Source organism: Dicentrarchus labrax, unplaced genomic scaffold (assembly GCF_905237075.1).
Source record: "Dicentrarchus labrax unplaced genomic scaffold, dlabrax2021, whole genome shotgun sequence".
In the NCBI taxonomy this organism is placed as follows: domain Eukaryota; kingdom Metazoa; phylum Chordata; class Actinopteri; family Moronidae; genus Dicentrarchus; species Dicentrarchus labrax.
Window position 1 is genome coordinate 13,307,729 of NW_026136713.1, and position 15,469 is coordinate 13,323,197.

The following is a 15,469-nucleotide window of genomic DNA, read 5'->3' on the forward strand; positions in this document are numbered from 1 at the left end:
ATAATGAAGTCAGCAAAATGTACTCAATTTAAAAAGTTCAAATGCTGATCATTGGAAAAGTCCCTTAGGTCTATGGTATGAACATGTTGAAGCTTGTTGAGCTAATTTTGATCATATACTGATTTAATAAACAATAATATATTATTTTTTTTTAACATAAGTTGTTTATATGTTTTCTATACAAAAGTAAAGTATAACACTGAATGAAAACAATATTACCTCTGCACCTTTTCAATCCTTCCATAAGGTGTTTGGTGGTGGGCGTGGACAGAACGTCATCCGCCGGCTCCGATTGGTCGAATCCTTCGTGATAACTTCCGGTCTAACGGAATAGAACACGATTTGAATTTCGCTTAGCTCCGTGTGCCACCGCGGTGCCTTTTATGTTAACTTACAACAACAGACGCGCGTTTGGTAATCATATCTCAAGTGAAATATGTTTTAATATATAGTCTATAGAGATTCATGCCATACATACTAACGGAAAAACCTGAATCAGTTTCAAAAAGGTAGCTAGAGCCCAAACAAAAGATAGCTGTTGACGCTAACGGTAACGCTAAGGTTTCTAGCTACAGTAAGCTAACTTAACTTATGTTGTTTGTGTGGTAAACTCTTGTTAATAGAGTAAAATGAACTGGTTAATTGAAAAGCATTTATTTTAACCACCAGCTAGCCTTACTTCGTGGTTTTATGACAGTTTGTTGTGCGCTGGACTTTAAATCTTAAACGACTGTCGTGTTTGTTTGTGTATTCTTTCCACAGAGCAAAGGGAACCATGAATGATAATACCTGCAAATTATTTGAAAGACTTGCTCAAAAGATGGGATGGACCGCGGATGAGGAAGGACTGGACGCTGCAGAAAAAAAGGTTTGTGCACACATTATTAACCTGCAGACAGTACCACGTTACAGGAAGGGTGGGGGGGTTGGCACCCTCCACCTGCCAAATGCTGGGGAAATATGAATGTGGCTGGATTTAATTCACAAAAGAATGATTTACTATTGAATGGCTGGGGAATTTGAACATTTTTCTGTCAGTGGTTGGTAGGTGTTCACATTTAAGATGATTTCCCATCCTGCTTACCACCATAGACAGTTGATATATATATATAATGTAATAACGCCTAAACTAATGGTAACACTAAGGATTGGTATGGTTTACTGGGAGAAAGACCAGCTCACAGACATATATTTAATTGCAACAATTAGATCATTAATCAATTAGTCAATTGACAGCTGCTTGATCTTCAACTATTTTGAGCATGGGTTAATCATTTTGGTCAAAGTAACTGAATTTAAAAAATGAGTATTTAAGTAAATAATAGGTAGTCTATTTAAATGTTTTGGATGTTTACATAAGTTATGATGGAAATCTGTCTGTTTTCATTGTTTCTAGCTGTTAAAAACAATTGGAAAGACTCGTCACGCTGCCACAAGTGTCCATCGATCGACCTCACCTGACCAGTTTACCCTTTCTGACGATGAGGATGATCCAGACAAGGAGAACCAATACTCCAAGGGCAACGATTACAGAAACAAGTCGTTGATCGAGTCTAGTGATGATGACTTTGACCAATGTGAGTTAAATTGTATGAATATTGTATTTTATATACGCCTGTCCCCGAACACTTGATGATTTGAGTTTCAGTTGAGAAAACCCAGAGCCGACTCGCATTTTGTCTGTCAAATCTTATCACTTTTGTTTTCTGGCTGCGTCATTGTACACAGTGCAGGAGCAACAACATGGCAGGCTGTAACCTTTACAATCCAGTCTCAAAATAACCACAAAACCAACTGTGATGGAAGCAGAGAAGAGTGAGAAGAGGGCAGCGTGACTCAGTCTTTTGGCTACTCCAACGCTCTCTGCTCTGCTGATGACTGTCAGTGAAGTCGGCTAAACCACTTTTGAACTAGACAGTGGTACAACCTCCCGTACGGACGTCCACTGTGATAGACTCTCTGACTGACAGCATTGTCAGCAGCCTGGCAGGGACACTCTGGGTGCCCAGGGATTTTACTGAACTACTGTATGAGCAGGATGCACACTTAAACTTTCTTTAACTTTGTGGAAATCTGATAGTTCCACATCACAGATGATGAAGAAAGGCATAACATGAGACTTATGGAAGCTGATATTGGAGTATAGTGTGACACTGAACTGAAAAAAAGGAGCAAATAGTCGAATCTTAGTATTGAGTCGGGTACAGCCCTAATTGTATTGTTAAATTGTGTGACTCAGCTTAAAAATATACAGATTTTCCTTCTTTTTTTTATTCCTAAGTTCTTAGGGAAAGGGCTACACCGAAAGCTAAACCTACCTCACAGAAACCATGTAGTGCTGCAAAGAAAGGCAGGTATGAAAATGGAGTTCCCTGAAAATGTCAACTTTAAGAAAAATTTAAAGTTTTATTCATGATTTACTACTAATACTTAACCATTTTTGTTCTATTTAGTTCAGATGTTCTTGTGTTGAGCTCGGATGACGACGATTTTGAGACATGTAAGTGGCCTTTTTCTGCATCTTACAGTCGTCTTTACCTCGAACCATTCACAATAAATCAAATTCCAACATCAGTTAGATGATAAGAAAATGTATATGGTTGGTAATATTTTTCTCTTGTATATCCTCTTTTTGCACATTGAAGTTCTACAACGAGTGAAAACCCCCGGTGGCAAGCCTAAGAAAATATCAGAGAGTGGGAGTGGGAGTGAAGATAGGTGAGTTTTTGATTTAATTTGTCCTCCATATGCATTGTCACTGTCTGGAAAAGTTTGTTTAAAAGAAAATCTGTTTTACCTTTTGTTTACTCTAAAGCCTCAAAAACTTCATAGTGGATGACTACTCATCAGATAATGACTTTATTGAGACAAAATCATCCTTTAAAGGTAACGTTGAATCAGTACTGACATTATATTTAAGAAAAGTAACACTGAATTGTATAACGGTGATGTTTTGCATCCACTTTTTTGCAGTGCCTACGAAGAGTACCACTCCAGCGGCCCACCGTCCACCCAGGAGACCACTGTCTCAGTGCGACTCCCCAGTCTTTGTTAGTGACAGTGATGATGAGGATAATATTGTGGTCAAGAGCACTTGGCGGACTCGTCGCTCAAAACCTAAGCCCTCGCCAAAGACTACCAAGAATACTGCTCTGCAGTGTGATAAAGAGGACAGTCCCTTCCCTTCTCCTTTTTCTCTCCTTTCCCACAAAACGCCAACATCACTGGCCTCTCCCAAACGCACTCTTTCAGCACCTTCTAAGCTGGATGAGTCGGCCAGTTCTGAGGAGGAGTTCACATCCTTGCTGGAGAGACTGAAGAAGAAAAACAACTTTACTGCCACTTCATTCTCACCAAAGAACACCCATGGTAACTGTTTTATTTGGATTGTCGCTTTCCAACAGCCCAGCTTATGTTTTCATTCTAGTTGTGAGGCTTACATCTATTGTTTTTGCTCGTAAATTTAGAATGCAATAAGGAGCCTCCTGTGTCTGTTCCTCGTGCAAAGGGACCAGCCACTAAGTCATTAAGGGAAACACCTCTGCATGTGAAGACACCAGGAAAATCCGCCATCTCGAATCCCACAGTCAGTCAGACAGAGCCCAGACACGGTCCCATCAGCAGGTACATCTGTTGACCAGATTTTATGTACAGACTTGAATGTTGGACAGACTTTTCCAAAGTTTTAATGTCTTATTGTATATTGTGCCTATCACCCACTCAGTTTGTCTGTTTAATTCACCCCGTTCTTTCCTTCCTAGGCTAACATTGTGTAAGACCCCAGGGTGCTTCTTGCAGTCCTTATCAAACCCTGGCACCAGCTATGGCCGCAATTTTAAGCAGAACAAGGAAGAACTCACTAGTAAACTCTACCTGCTGTACAATAACAGTGTGTTTGACAGTAAGGTAATGAAAAAAAAAATTCCGCTTCCATTCCATTTAAACTTTGTATCTTACATTGTTTTTAAATTCTTTGTTTTTTCTTGTGTGACATGACTTCTAGCTCCCCACCAATATGTCAGTGACTTGGAATAAGAAGATGCGGAAAACAGCTGGTTTCTGTATCACTGGGCAGGAGCGAGGTGGAGGGAGCCGCTATGCCCGCATTGAACTGTCAGACAAAGTCTGTGATTCTGCAGGTAATGCTTTAGTAGGCCAGATAAAGTAATGAACTGTGTCTGCTCAAAGGTCCCTGAATGTAAATATTTCATGCATAATAAAACTTTTCATGTCTGTTTACATTTGATTGAATCTCTTCATCACATTCTCATCGCTCCATCCTCCTAGATCGTCTCAGGGACACACTGATTCATGAGATGTGTCACGCTGCAACCTGGCTGATTAATGGTGTAAGGGATGGGCACGGGCCCTTCTGGAAACTGTACGCTCGCAAGGCCACAGTGGCGCACCCTGAATTGCCCATGGTCACTCGCTGCCACAGTTACGACATCAAGTACAAGTTCCAGTACCAGTGCACCCGCTGCCAGAACACGTACGTCTGACGGATTTCAGATGAATTAAAACCATTACACTCACATCGTTCATTATTCACCTTTTCATTCACAGACTTGTGTGTTCATCTTCCTAACACTTTACCACGATTCCCTCACAGGATTGGGCGTCATTCCAAGTCACTGGACACGCAGAGGTTCGTGTGTGCGCTCTGCACAGGACAGCTGATCTTACTGACGCCTGCCAAGCCGCGTGCCCCCACACCTTTTGCCAACTTTGTTAAAGAGAATTATAAGACTGCACGACAGGAGCTAGCAGGACAAGGCCACGCGGAAGTGATGCGTAAACTTAGTGCCGACTTTGCCTCCAAGACTAAATTGAGTCAAAGCTGAGATCTTAATGCTCACTGTACTCACAGGCATGGACTGAGCTATACAACCACAGGAGACTTATTCAAATTCTGAAATACCTCAGTCAACTAGTTTTACATTAGTGAGCAGCTATGATGATGAATATTGAATCTATTTTTTTGTGTGTTTTTCATGTCATTTCTGTATTTGTCAGTATGTGAATATGGACTCAATCTGCTGTAACTGGAAAATCTGAGCCAGCATTCCTGAGTGTGTCTGTGTGCACTTTTTGGTGTATTTGTTATCTGTTATCAGTTTAAGGAATTGGCATTGTACAGTACTGAGGTAAAGGTACGATTAGATCCATATAATTTTTATATTTGACTAGTTTTCCTGTTATGAACTCTAAATAAAGTTTTTAATGTGTGACTGTGCTTTAAATGGATATTTGACTTTTATGTATTTCTCAGTTTTTGGTTTTGGAAGTTTTAACCATGCATTACATACAACTCCATACCTTAACTAAACACTATGTATTTTTCCACACCAAGGGCTTGTTTATGTTACTTCTGATTCTGATTTAATGTAAATTACTTTTAAATGAATTGGCTACTTCCAGGTCTGAGGCATCTTTCTAAATATTTTACAGAAACATGGTAATGTGTTTGTGAGTGGGTGGCATTATGTTTTCCATGACTGTGCCTCTGCTATCAGGCAAATATTGACAGGTAGAATACAGTTCTGTGCAGATGTGTTAACATTGTCCCTGACTTTTGTATAAATAAGCAAATGTGATCCTGATAACAAACGCTAGCTGTTGACACATCACTGTCCCCGGGGATGAGGTTTTAAGGCCTGAGGTCTAACACGTTTACACGGTGAAGCTGAGTAAATGCACAGCCTTTAATGCTGGCACAGCTGGATGATTCAGTCGCAACCAGCCCTCACACCGTCACACCGGAAATGCTCAAGAGGGAAGAGCACCTTTGAAACGGATGCGAGGGTGAGTGTTTTACCATTTTCTTCCCCCCCTATTTGAGAAGAGGTCAAAGAGATTTTTTGTGGTTGAACTAGCCAGGTGTTAATGGCTTGTAATCATCTGTCGGACAGATCAGAGGGAGCTTTATGTCATGGAGATCCAATGCAATGTGACAACACTAGAGGCCCAGACACAGATCAACTCCACCATCTTCCACCTGGTTAAGATGGTCAGCATGTGTGTGAGCTGCACCTTCAACACTTTACTCAGTGTTCCTTTACTCCTGGTCATCACACGCTCCCCATCCCTGCTCAGACACACTCGCTTCCTGCTCCTCATGCACCTCCTCTTGTGTGACAACCTCCAGGTAGGTCCACACTTATTTGACTTTGGATTTTTACTAGACCATGCCACTATATCTTTTCATAATAACTGGGATGATAATATGCCTTTTGACTTTTAAGCTAAATGATGATTGTCATTACCATTTCAGCAGCTCCTCTGGACAATCAAAGCAGTTATCTTAAGATCCAGAGAAGGTATACCTGTGACCCAGTGTCTGATCTTCTGTGCTGCTACCCAGGCCTGCTCATTGGTTTGTAAAATATTGATTACATTTATGCATTTTTTTTTTTTTGGGTCAAATTGATTTACAGCTACGGTAAAGGATGAAACTAATTATACTTGTAGACCACTTGAAAAGGGCAACTTCCTCCTTTATTGGCCAAGAGGGGATCCCTTCCTAATGGGATTCCAATATACTTTAAGTGATGGGGGCGGAATCCACTGAACAACTCATATAAAATTTACCTCTCTAGTTAAACCAAAGCTAATATTCTGCTTCAGTAGTCACAGACATAGTTGATCTGAAGACCATGTCTCCTGGTTGAGCTCCAGTGGATGGATGGTGACAAAAAGAGAATATTGGACTAAAAGTACAGTGAAATTGCATTAGGAAGCAGTCTCTTCACAACCAGTATGGACAGGAGCAACATTTTTGACCTAAGGGCAGCACAGTTAGTTTATCAGTTCAATGAGTTTTTCCTTGAGCCTCTTTAAAAGATCTACTCTTTTCTGATAGCCTGCCTGCTCTGACTCACTTACTATGAACACTGCACTTCTAAGACCTTGACATAGCAAGTAACAGCCAAAACTGAGGGTTGCATCTTCACTTTTTTTGTGCAGATGGCCCTCTTCCTGAGCGCTGCCCTGGCTGTGGACCGCTTTGTAGCTGTAAAGTGGCCCCTGCGCTATGAATTTATGATGTGTCCTCAAAGGAAGGGAGCAACTGTTGCAGCCATATGGACTTTATCAGCTGTGCTCCCCAGTGTGGCTTTGTGTATCAGCCTCAACACCATCCAGGTCAATTTTCCCCTTCCCCGCTGTCGACCTCTCATTCTCACGCCCTGCCTGTCTGGGACATCGGCTCCGATACTTTATTGCACCTTGGTAAGTGCTGTCGTGGTGCCTCTGTGTTTTCTGACCATCCTCGGATGCTTCTGCCTGCTCTGCTGGGACATGAGTGCAGGACTGCTGTGCACCAAGAGAGCTTGGGTGACCCTGACCCTCCAGGTAGCTCAGACTGTTCTCTTTTCTGTTCCTGCGGTCATGGACAGCTACCTGATCCCTGGTTACCTGCACAGTGATGCTCTTGATATAGCAACCACCATCAACTATAACCTGGGGGTGTCACTCATCCCTCTGGTCTATGGCTACCGCTCAAGGGAGCTGCAGAAAAGGATACGGCAGGCTGCAGTTTGTCTTAAAGCCTGATAAACATTTATTTGTGGAGCTGCTATTAATAAAAAAAATTCTATGCCTGAATGCGAAGAGCAGTATCTTCCTGTATGGCTTTCCGCATTTATTGCATCACGCTTTGAATTTACTTGTTTGACAGTGAGGTTGAATAGATGAGTCAATATGCTGTGGTAAGGCAGCAGCATCTTCCTGTAACCCATTTGCATTTCAAAGGCAAACAATGTGTGTTTTATTAGCAGCAGTAGAATAAAATCAAGCGTTTATGATGTGAGTAAAAAAATCGAAGAGTCAAGCTGTTCAAACACTGATAACTACTCGAGGTATATGGACAGGACAATAATGACAAATAGAAGACAAAACATATCTGCTTCAATATATTTAATCTGTACCTTAAACACTTATATGCTGTATGTCTACTCATTAAAATCACTATGTATTATACAAAACATTCAAGAATACAGAGGGATAAATACTCAATGCTACGAGAAAAATACATACACAATCAATCAGATTTTAAAGATAGCGGGAAGATATGCAGGTGAGAGAGGTCGGGCAGCTTCCCTGATTGTGTTGATCACCCCTCTAAAGAGGCACAGGCACAAATCCACAGGAAGCACTGAGATGAGACAGCGCTCCCCAATCATCAGCGGTTAACCAACTGCTCACATTGTACATTTCTCTGGAAAACCAGCATACAAAAGCCAAAAACATGAAACACTGGAGTTACCAGTATAAACCAAACAATCTACATGTGAATAACGCACAAACTGTATTATTAATCAAAGCATTGGAATGTACTCTTTGTCACCATATTGACGTAGGCACTGAGAATTTTCTTGACAACAAATAACCTATATATTATCATTAATATCATGAGTGTATTCTTCATAAAAGTATGCAGCATTCCAAACAGGAAAGAGAGTTTTCTCTTTTGTTTTTGGCAAATGTGATGAAGATTATCAAGTAAATAAAAAGGAGGATAATTTGGCATTTGACCAGACTTTGTGCTCAAGTCTTAAACGGTTTCCTCTCAGTGTAGTATGTGACTGTTAAACCTCATTGTAAGTGAAAATGTATGGCACAACACAATATTAGGGAGATACAAGTAGATATATGAGCAGCATTACATGTAAAACCACCACTGGTCCCCTCCACATCACCAACCCTGATGTCATGCACTTCCTTCAGTACAGGCAGGTCTTCTTCATAATACGCAGGAACTCCTGCTGGTTCACTTCTCCATCTCCATCCCTGTCTGCTTCATCTATCATCTCCTTCACAAACACACAATAATAAGCGATAATGAAAATATGATTGGAGGGATGGAAGAGGCAAATCCACTGAGTTTTAAAGCATTCATGAGCAATAAACATTATTCAGAATTGGAGGCATGACGTTCGGCTGCATTCAGGTATCTGAATATTGTTTTATTACACAATTAAGTGCTTTTACCTGCAGCTCTTCATCTGTGAGGTTCTCTCCCAGCTCTTTGGCTACTCTTTTCAGATTCTTGAATGAGATCTTGCCCGTCTCGTCATCATCAAAGAGGCGGAAAGCTTTCAGGATCTCCTCTTTGGAGTCCTTCTCAGCCTAAAATCGGAGAAGATGGAGAGTAGTTTTACCCCAAACTGCCTTTCTGTAGGAGGTATGTGGTCATTGAAGGACAGACGAGAGGACCACCACATCATAAACTCTAAGAAATGTGGCCAGTTTGTGTGAAAGCAGGAGAGTCAGTGGGAAGTGAATAGGTGGAAAGTCCAGAATTAAAACCTGCTTTTTGCAATCTGAACAACAAGACCAGTAACTCAAATTTAAAGCTAAAAAGAAATGTGTGTTGAAGTTGCAGGCAATAGGAATGCATGTAGTATATTTCTTGACATAGATATCTACCATTTTCTGTGTCATGACAGCGAGGAAGTCAGCAAAGGAGATTTTTCCTATGCCGTCCTTGTCCACCTCACCAATCATCTTCTTGATCTCCTCCTTCTTCGGTTCAAACCCCAGAGCTCTCATCGCAACCTGGCACAGTGTGAGAAAGGAGGAGAGTGAAGCATAAGCACCCCCCAGACCGACACATGTTGATTGTGATTTGTGTTTGAGAACTTTTACCTTGAGCTCCTTGACATCGATGAATCCGGATCCATCGGTGTCAAACAGCTCAAAGGCCTCCCTGATCTCCTGCTTCTGCTCCTCGGTCAGCTCTGGTTTGGGGGTTGTCTTCTTGCGAGGAGGTGGGACAGGACCCTGCAGGGATGGTCTCTTGGCACTGGTCGCCTGGTGGGCAAACAGGAATGGAGGCAGAGGGGGGAAAAATGGTAAAAGACATGAGAGCCACTGCGTCTATGATGACATCAGAATTTCACCAGACCTATAAAAACCAAATGGTTCATATGGAATATGGAATAATGTAAATATCCATCACATATGGCTAAAATCTAACACACTAACATAGATTACTAGGTTATTCTGAATCATTTTCACTCACCATCTGTTGCTGTATATTTGATTGATAAAAAGGAACTGCAGATCTGTTAAGCAATCAATGTTTTCCCCTGTTTTCCTCTGCTATGAAGCCTCCCTATCATTTAGGGAAGAGGAGGAGGAGGAGACGATGCAACGGTTTACACTTTACATCAGTTCCTCGCATTAATCGTTTAACCACCTTGAATGAAAGATAGTCTCGTATTCCTCAAAACAGTCTATTTATTTCGCAGCAATAGTCGCTAAAATGTGCAGAAAATGAACGTTTTCTAGCTAACAGCATGCACAGGTTTCACTGCTCAGCAGCTGCTGGTGTGGAGCCCGGGCGTTTGATTTGTTCACCCTTGGTGCCAGCAGAGGAGCCAGTTGTTTCCTGGCCACTGAGGAGCTAAATCTAAAGTCACACAGGTACAAATGGGAGTGAAAATCAAACGCACCAGTCGGGCAAAAATATGATTGGTTGCTGACGACCACATGGCGCAAGACACGATCAGAGAACCCTCATCTGCTTTCCATGGAAATATAAAATACGGGAACAGAATATTGATAATGAGGAAGTCTTTGTACCATGCAAAATATATAATATTACATATACAATATATAAATTGAGCATGTTCTCCTGCTACTCTGTACCTCAATACAATAAACCCACCCTGTCAAATCAGAGCTTCTTCGAGTACAATAGAAGATGATTATCATATAGAGAATAATAAGATAATTGTGGTGAAAAGCAAGTAATAATACAATTTAAAAAAGCTAATAATCATATAATAAATGGAATAAGCCATCATCCACGGCCTCTGTGACCAAGAGGGCACTTCTGAAGAAAGCCTTTATTATTTAATAATATTATTACTGGAAAGGTCCACAGTACAGCAATGACATACATATAAATATCTGCTTGAACACTATTTTATACCAGTTTTAATGATACCATTTCTGTTAATTTTGCCATTATCCTCTTCTCAATATATAGTGTATTTGTTTTCTTCTATTACACGTTTCTCATGCAGTTGTTCCATTTGCACCGAAATAAACTGGTGTTTGTATGTTTTTTTCCTTTGTTTATCTTTTTTACTTAATAATACGTCTGACTAAACCAACAAATACTAGAACAAAATACGTTGCAGAAAAACATGAATATTGACGGTGATACATTAACCCACTGGCTCATTGGGCTGAGGCACGTCAGGGGGCGTGGTCTTCGAGCGAGGAGGCGGATGGAATCACTTTGTGGTCTCCGATTGGTTTAAATTGTGGCGTTCTTTGACGTATTCTGTACACCATTGGCTACACTCGAACGTCACATTTGTGCCGAGCGTTGGCTCGACCAATTACAGAGCACTCCTCGCTCAGCTGATTCAGACACTTCACGGTTCGTGCGCGGTTTTAGTGGCACGCGCCGACTGCAGGTAAAATAGCACAGTGTCGCGTGCTTCTTCTCACGTTAAAAGTTGTCACATTTGTTCCACCCGTGTTTTAGAGTTAGGAAACACTTTTAGTTACATTTTCACCACAGTGCCTGTTCCGGGGTCCAGGTAGTTTATCTCACCTGTAGGTCACTTCTCATTCATTATGGCCACGCGCGTTCGACCGGTGAGTTAAACCCCTTTTTATGATGCAAATCTGCTTTAACTTTTCATGATGCTAGTGTTGTTGTTTTGTTTATTATGTATTAATATTTGCTTTCTGTGTGTCATTCAGAGTAATAAACGCTGTGCAGTCATCGGGGGGTCTGGTTTCTTGGGCAGACACCTGGTGGAGAAGCTGTTGGATCGAGGCTACTCTGTCTCTGTGTTCGACATCCGTCAGAGCTACGAGCTGCCTGGTGTCACCTTCCACCAGGGAGACCTCTGCGACAAACAGGTGACACTCTCAGTCAGACTTAAAATCACAAAAATGGGGGACTTGAGACTTGACCTGACTGTTGAGAGACTTGACTCCCTAAAGACTAAACACAAAACCAAAAGCAGTCAAGTGTTGACATTTCTGGAACAATATAAAGTAAACAAGGCAGTGACATGTAGGAAAATGTTCAAATACAGTGCTGTTTTTAAGGATTTAGAGTGTCCCCAAAGACTTTAAAAAATATATTTCTGGCCTCGTCCAGTCACTGCGTCTGATGCAGTTGTCAATAGCTGTGTGGTTTTTGTCACATTCTGCCCCCAGGCTCTGCTGCCAGCTCTGAAGGACGTGTCCCTGGTCTTCCACTGCGCTTCCCCGGCCCCTGCCAGCGATGACCGTAGGCTGTTTGAGAGGGTCAACATCCAGGGCACACGCACCGTTATTCAGGCCTGCATTGAGGTCGGAGTACAGGTGAGGCAGTGGGGGGAGACGCAGCCAGGGGTTCTTTTTTGTTTTTTGTTGTTGTTGTTGTTGTTGTTTATGTCTAGGATTTACTGTTCAAGGATTAAAGATGTCATTAAAGTGGTTGATCTGTTTGCTTTTGCCAGAAACTGGTCCTGACAAGTAGTGCCAGTGTTGTGTTTGAAGGGACAGACATTAAAAATGGGAGAGAGGATCTACCGTACGCCAAGAAGCCCATCGACTATTACACAGAGACCAAGATTGAGCAAGAAAAGGTAGAGTGGTTGTTTCAATTTGAGTTTACTGGTTTCACCAGTGTAGCCCAGTGGTTGGCACTGTTGCCTCAAAACATTTGATTCATTTATTTGTGGAGTTTGCATTTTTTTCTCCACTTTGGCATGTGTTTTCTTCCTCAAATCAAAGTCAGTGATTATAATGTAATGGTGTAATAATGTTCTCCTTCCTAATGGTGAGATCAGATCACCTTATTTTATACAATTAGCACAACAACCCTATACAACAACATAAAATCATCTTCAGCAGTGGTGGGCGCATCCTTCCCCTCCAATATTTGTGTCATCTACCACGTGCTCTCCACAATCAGTCACACCAATGAGAGAGAGGGGAGCAAATGATAAGAGCGCTCTTTTGCAGCATCCTCTGTTTTGCAGTATGCAAAGTGTTGAATATTTTCTACTGCCTTTTGTGTTTTAGTTGGTCCTCGAGGCTTGTCACAAGGAGAAGGGTTTCCTCACAGTTGCCATCCGGCCTCATGGTATCTTTGGCCCTCGGGACCCACAGCTGGTTCCTATCCTTGTGGATACAGCTCGCAGGGGCAAAATGAAGTTCATCATTGGGTGAGTCGTGGGGTTTAATGATGCCAATGCCGATCCAGTTAGTTTCATATGCTTATATAAATAGAAAAGATGGCTCATTTCAGAAATATTCACTGTAAAATATAAAAAAAACATACAAATATGTATGACTTGCTGTGGTTCATGTATTGGAAGCTAAGATTCATTTTATAAATACCAACAGCAGACTGTCAGTACTCCCCAGACTCTAATGGCTGAATGTCTTCGTAAATATGAATACACAGCTCTATTAAACCTGTGCAGTGTGCAAAGTTACAAAATTGACGTGAAGTGGTGCACACTGCTAATTTAGCAATGGCCTCTGAAGGCAACACTAGCACACAGACACCAGTAGCTAGTCCTGCTAACCTTTCAAGCATCACTGTTGCTTGTCTGACACACTTCTAAGATCCTCATATGTGCATGTATTTATGGTCTTTCAGTGTTGGGGAAAATACTGAGTTCTGAAATGTTATGTCTAACCCACTTCTACTCCTACCTTTCCACTCCTAAACCACACTCACTCACTCGCTGGCCTACCCACTACTCCCCTGCCTCTTGAAAACTTTAATTTGTAGTGAGGTAGTGCCTCTGCCCACAGACTGTTGTGCTGAATGATTAACTTTTATTCTTGTTTTTTTTAGATCCTTGGTGCTTGTTTGTATATTTCTTTATTCAATTCTCTGTCTTTGTTTTCTTCAGCGATGGGACCAATCTGGTGGATTTCACATTTGTGGAGAATGTAGTTCATGGCCATATCCTGGCTGCTGAATGCCTGAGGTCAGACTCCCCCACATGTGGAAAAGTGAGTGAGAATAAAATCGAACGCAGAGCTGACCTCATGGTATCGCCGTTTTAAAGTATTCTGGGCATGAATTTATATCGCTAGTTACGCACCTTATCCTTCAGGGTCAGAATTTTTATTTGTACATGCTTTACAAACAGAATTTAAAGTAGCTATAGCAGACCTTTTGGCTGACCCTGCCAGACTGGGAGCTCCCAGTTAACAACATTGCCAGACCGGGAGCATCTGATGCCCGTTCTGTTGCATGTTAATGGCAGCTAAAGCAGCTGTGAGCGTTGAGTTGAGGCAGAGCAGCCGGAGGATGTCAGATTGAAAAGAAGACAGTATTTTCTAAATTAAATATGATCCAATTTCACTCAAATAAGTGATAGTTATATTTTTATACAGTAAAGTGAGGCCTAGACCCCAGAAACACTTTGGCAAAGAGCCGTGCTGTTGCTTACTCATGAATCTTCGGTCTGTATTGCTAAAAGTGATTGATTGATGGGTGGAAAATTGGATATTGATATATATTTTTGGCATAAATTGTTAAATTGGGGTACTATATGACTTGGGGTGTAATCTTAAAGGGATAATCTGCATTTTTTACTTAATCTCTGAAATCTTTGTATCATCTGCTTCTTTTTCAGGCATACCACATCACCAATGACGAGCCAATTAGATTCTGGGACTTCATGTCTGAAGTGTTGGTGGGTCTGGGATACGCTGCTCCCCGCTACCACCTCCCCTACACTCTTGTTTACGGATTGGCCCTGCTCCTCTGGCTGCTGGCCCTGATCCTGCGCCCTCTAGTGTCCTTTAAACCAACCTTTACACCAATGAGAGTGGCCCTGGCTGGAACCCACCACTACTATTGCTGTGACCGTGCCAAGCAGGACCTGGGCTACAAACCAATAGTCAGTCTGAAGGAGGGGGTAGCACGCACAGTGCAGAGCTACCCTCATCTCAGACAAGGTGCTTGATGGCAGAATGGAGGTGGAGACTGTTGTGACATGCAAGCCTGTGGGCGTTAGTACAGTTACACTCACAATGAGAATGAGATTATCAGCGCGCACTGAATGGACAATTCAAAATGAACAGTTTATCTTTATCCAAACCCCAGAATGTGTAGCATTTGTGTGCCTTTTCAACGTTTATGTACCATTTTCACCAGCAGATGGCAGCAGATGATCCTGGTTTCGGTCAACACACTGCAGTCTGCTATTATAAAAGTTTTAAAGCACTTAGTAAATGTTAAAAGCACCGTTTATGACAACTTACATATACTGACACTTATACTGTGAAAACTGCAAAGATGTACACACATTGAGATGCTGCTGTTTATGTCAAAATGCCTTAATACATTCTTCTAAACAACAAGTCTCCTGATACAACTTGAATGAAAATTATTGTTAAAAATGATGACTGGCTTTATATTATATGACCAAAGTATATGGACAAGGATGTGTACTTTTGGGGTGGGTTTATTTAGTTTTGGAATAAT

At 41.6% G+C, this 15,469-nt stretch overlaps 4 protein-coding genes across 8 annotated transcripts; 3 read left to right on the forward strand and 1 right to left on the reverse strand.

Annotated features, from left to right (window-relative positions):
- The first annotated feature begins 326 nt into the window (after positions 1 to 326).
- Positions 327 to 5,231, forward strand: gcna (germ cell nuclear acidic peptidase). 5 transcript variants are annotated; one of them, XM_051420841.1, is made up of 13 exons: positions 327 to 414; positions 763 to 868; positions 1,397 to 1,577; positions 2,282 to 2,354; positions 2,454 to 2,500; positions 2,646 to 2,718; positions 2,816 to 2,886; positions 2,974 to 3,369; positions 3,468 to 3,624; positions 3,762 to 3,906; positions 4,004 to 4,139; positions 4,288 to 4,492; positions 4,613 to 5,231. In XM_051420841.1, the coding sequence occupies exons 2-13, from the start codon at positions 776 to 778 to the stop codon at positions 4,842 to 4,844; spliced, it is 1,809 nt and encodes a 602-aa protein (XP_051276801.1). In that variant the 5' UTR covers positions 327 to 414; positions 763 to 775; the 3' UTR covers positions 4,845 to 5,231. The 5 variants fall into 5 exon arrangements, with proteins under 5 accessions (XP_051276801.1, XP_051276799.1, XP_051276800.1 ...); XM_051420839.1 differs by having other exon boundaries at positions 334 to 509; XM_051420840.1 differs by having other exon boundaries at positions 334 to 509; positions 2,282 to 2,350; positions 2,459 to 2,500.
- A 701-nt stretch (positions 5,232 to 5,932) lies between these two features.
- LOC127375125 (olfactory receptor 4C16-like) lies at positions 5,933 to 7,554 on the forward strand. The gene is made up of 3 exons (XM_051420960.1): positions 5,933 to 6,148; positions 6,275 to 6,376; positions 6,967 to 7,554. Exons 1-3 carry the CDS (start codon positions 5,933 to 5,935, stop codon positions 7,552 to 7,554), a joined length of 906 nt encoding a protein of 301 aa, XP_051276920.1.
- Positions 7,555 to 7,902: 348 nt separating this feature from the next.
- On the reverse strand, positions 7,903 to 10,359 carry cetn2 (centrin, EF-hand protein, 2). Its single transcript, XM_051420811.1, has 5 exons — positions 10,025 to 10,359; positions 9,649 to 9,813; positions 9,430 to 9,558; positions 8,992 to 9,129; positions 7,903 to 8,813 (listed from the first exon to the last, which is right to left on the reverse strand). Exons 1-5 carry the CDS (start codon positions 10,025 to 10,027, stop codon positions 8,724 to 8,726), a joined length of 525 nt encoding a protein of 174 aa, XP_051276771.1. The 5' UTR covers positions 10,028 to 10,359; the 3' UTR covers positions 7,903 to 8,723.
- A 1,034-nt stretch (positions 10,360 to 11,393) lies between these two features.
- Positions 11,394 to 15,345, forward strand: nsdhl (NAD(P) dependent steroid dehydrogenase-like). The gene is made up of 7 exons (XM_051418960.1): positions 11,394 to 11,616; positions 11,725 to 11,886; positions 12,190 to 12,336; positions 12,474 to 12,602; positions 13,042 to 13,184; positions 13,884 to 13,986; positions 14,616 to 15,345. The coding sequence occupies exons 1-7, from the start codon at positions 11,596 to 11,598 to the stop codon at positions 14,946 to 14,948; spliced, it is 1,038 nt and encodes a 345-aa protein (XP_051274920.1). The 5' UTR covers positions 11,394 to 11,595; the 3' UTR covers positions 14,949 to 15,345.
- Positions 15,346 to 15,469: the final 124 nt, after the last annotated feature.

Excerpts from the sequence above, each read along its gene's own strand:
- gcna (XM_051420839.1), top strand. The coding sequence starts at position 466 with ATGCCATACATACTAACGGAAAAACCTGAATCAGTTTCAAAAAG. Across the intron at positions 2,719-2,815 it reads GGGAGTGGGAGTGAAGATAG|CCTCAAAAACTTCATAGTGG; the intron begins GTGAGTTTTTGA and ends TTTACTCTAAAG. Across the intron at positions 3,370-3,467 it reads CTCACCAAAGAACACCCATG|AATGCAATAAGGAGCCTCCT; the intron begins GTAACTGTTTTA and ends TCGTAAATTTAG.
- LOC127375125 (XM_051420960.1), top strand. The coding sequence starts at position 5,933 with ATGGAGATCCAATGCAATGTGACAACACTAGAGGCCCAGACACAGATC. Across the intron at positions 6,149-6,274 it reads TCTTGTGTGACAACCTCCAG|CAGCTCCTCTGGACAATCAA; the intron begins GTAGGTCCACAC and ends TTACCATTTCAG. Across the intron at positions 6,377-6,966 it reads CTACCCAGGCCTGCTCATTG|ATGGCCCTCTTCCTGAGCGC; the intron begins GTTTGTAAAATA and ends TTTTTTGTGCAG.
- cetn2 (XM_051420811.1), bottom strand. Across the intron at positions 9,559-9,648 it reads TCGATGTCAAGGAGCTCAAG|GTTGCGATGAGAGCTCTGGG; the intron begins GTAAAAGTTCTC and ends ACACTGTGCCAG. Across the intron at positions 8,814-8,991 it reads TCACAGATGAAGAGCTGCAG|GAGATGATAGATGAAGCAGA; the intron begins GTAAAAGCACTT and ends GTGTTTGTGAAG.
- nsdhl (XM_051418960.1), top strand. The coding sequence starts at position 11,596 with ATGGCCACGCGCGTTCGACCG. Across the intron at positions 11,887-12,189 it reads GAGACCTCTGCGACAAACAG|GCTCTGCTGCCAGCTCTGAA; the intron begins GTGACACTCTCA and ends TTCTGCCCCCAG. Across the intron at positions 13,185-13,883 it reads AAAATGAAGTTCATCATTGG|CGATGGGACCAATCTGGTGG; the intron begins GTGAGTCGTGGG and ends TGTTTTCTTCAG.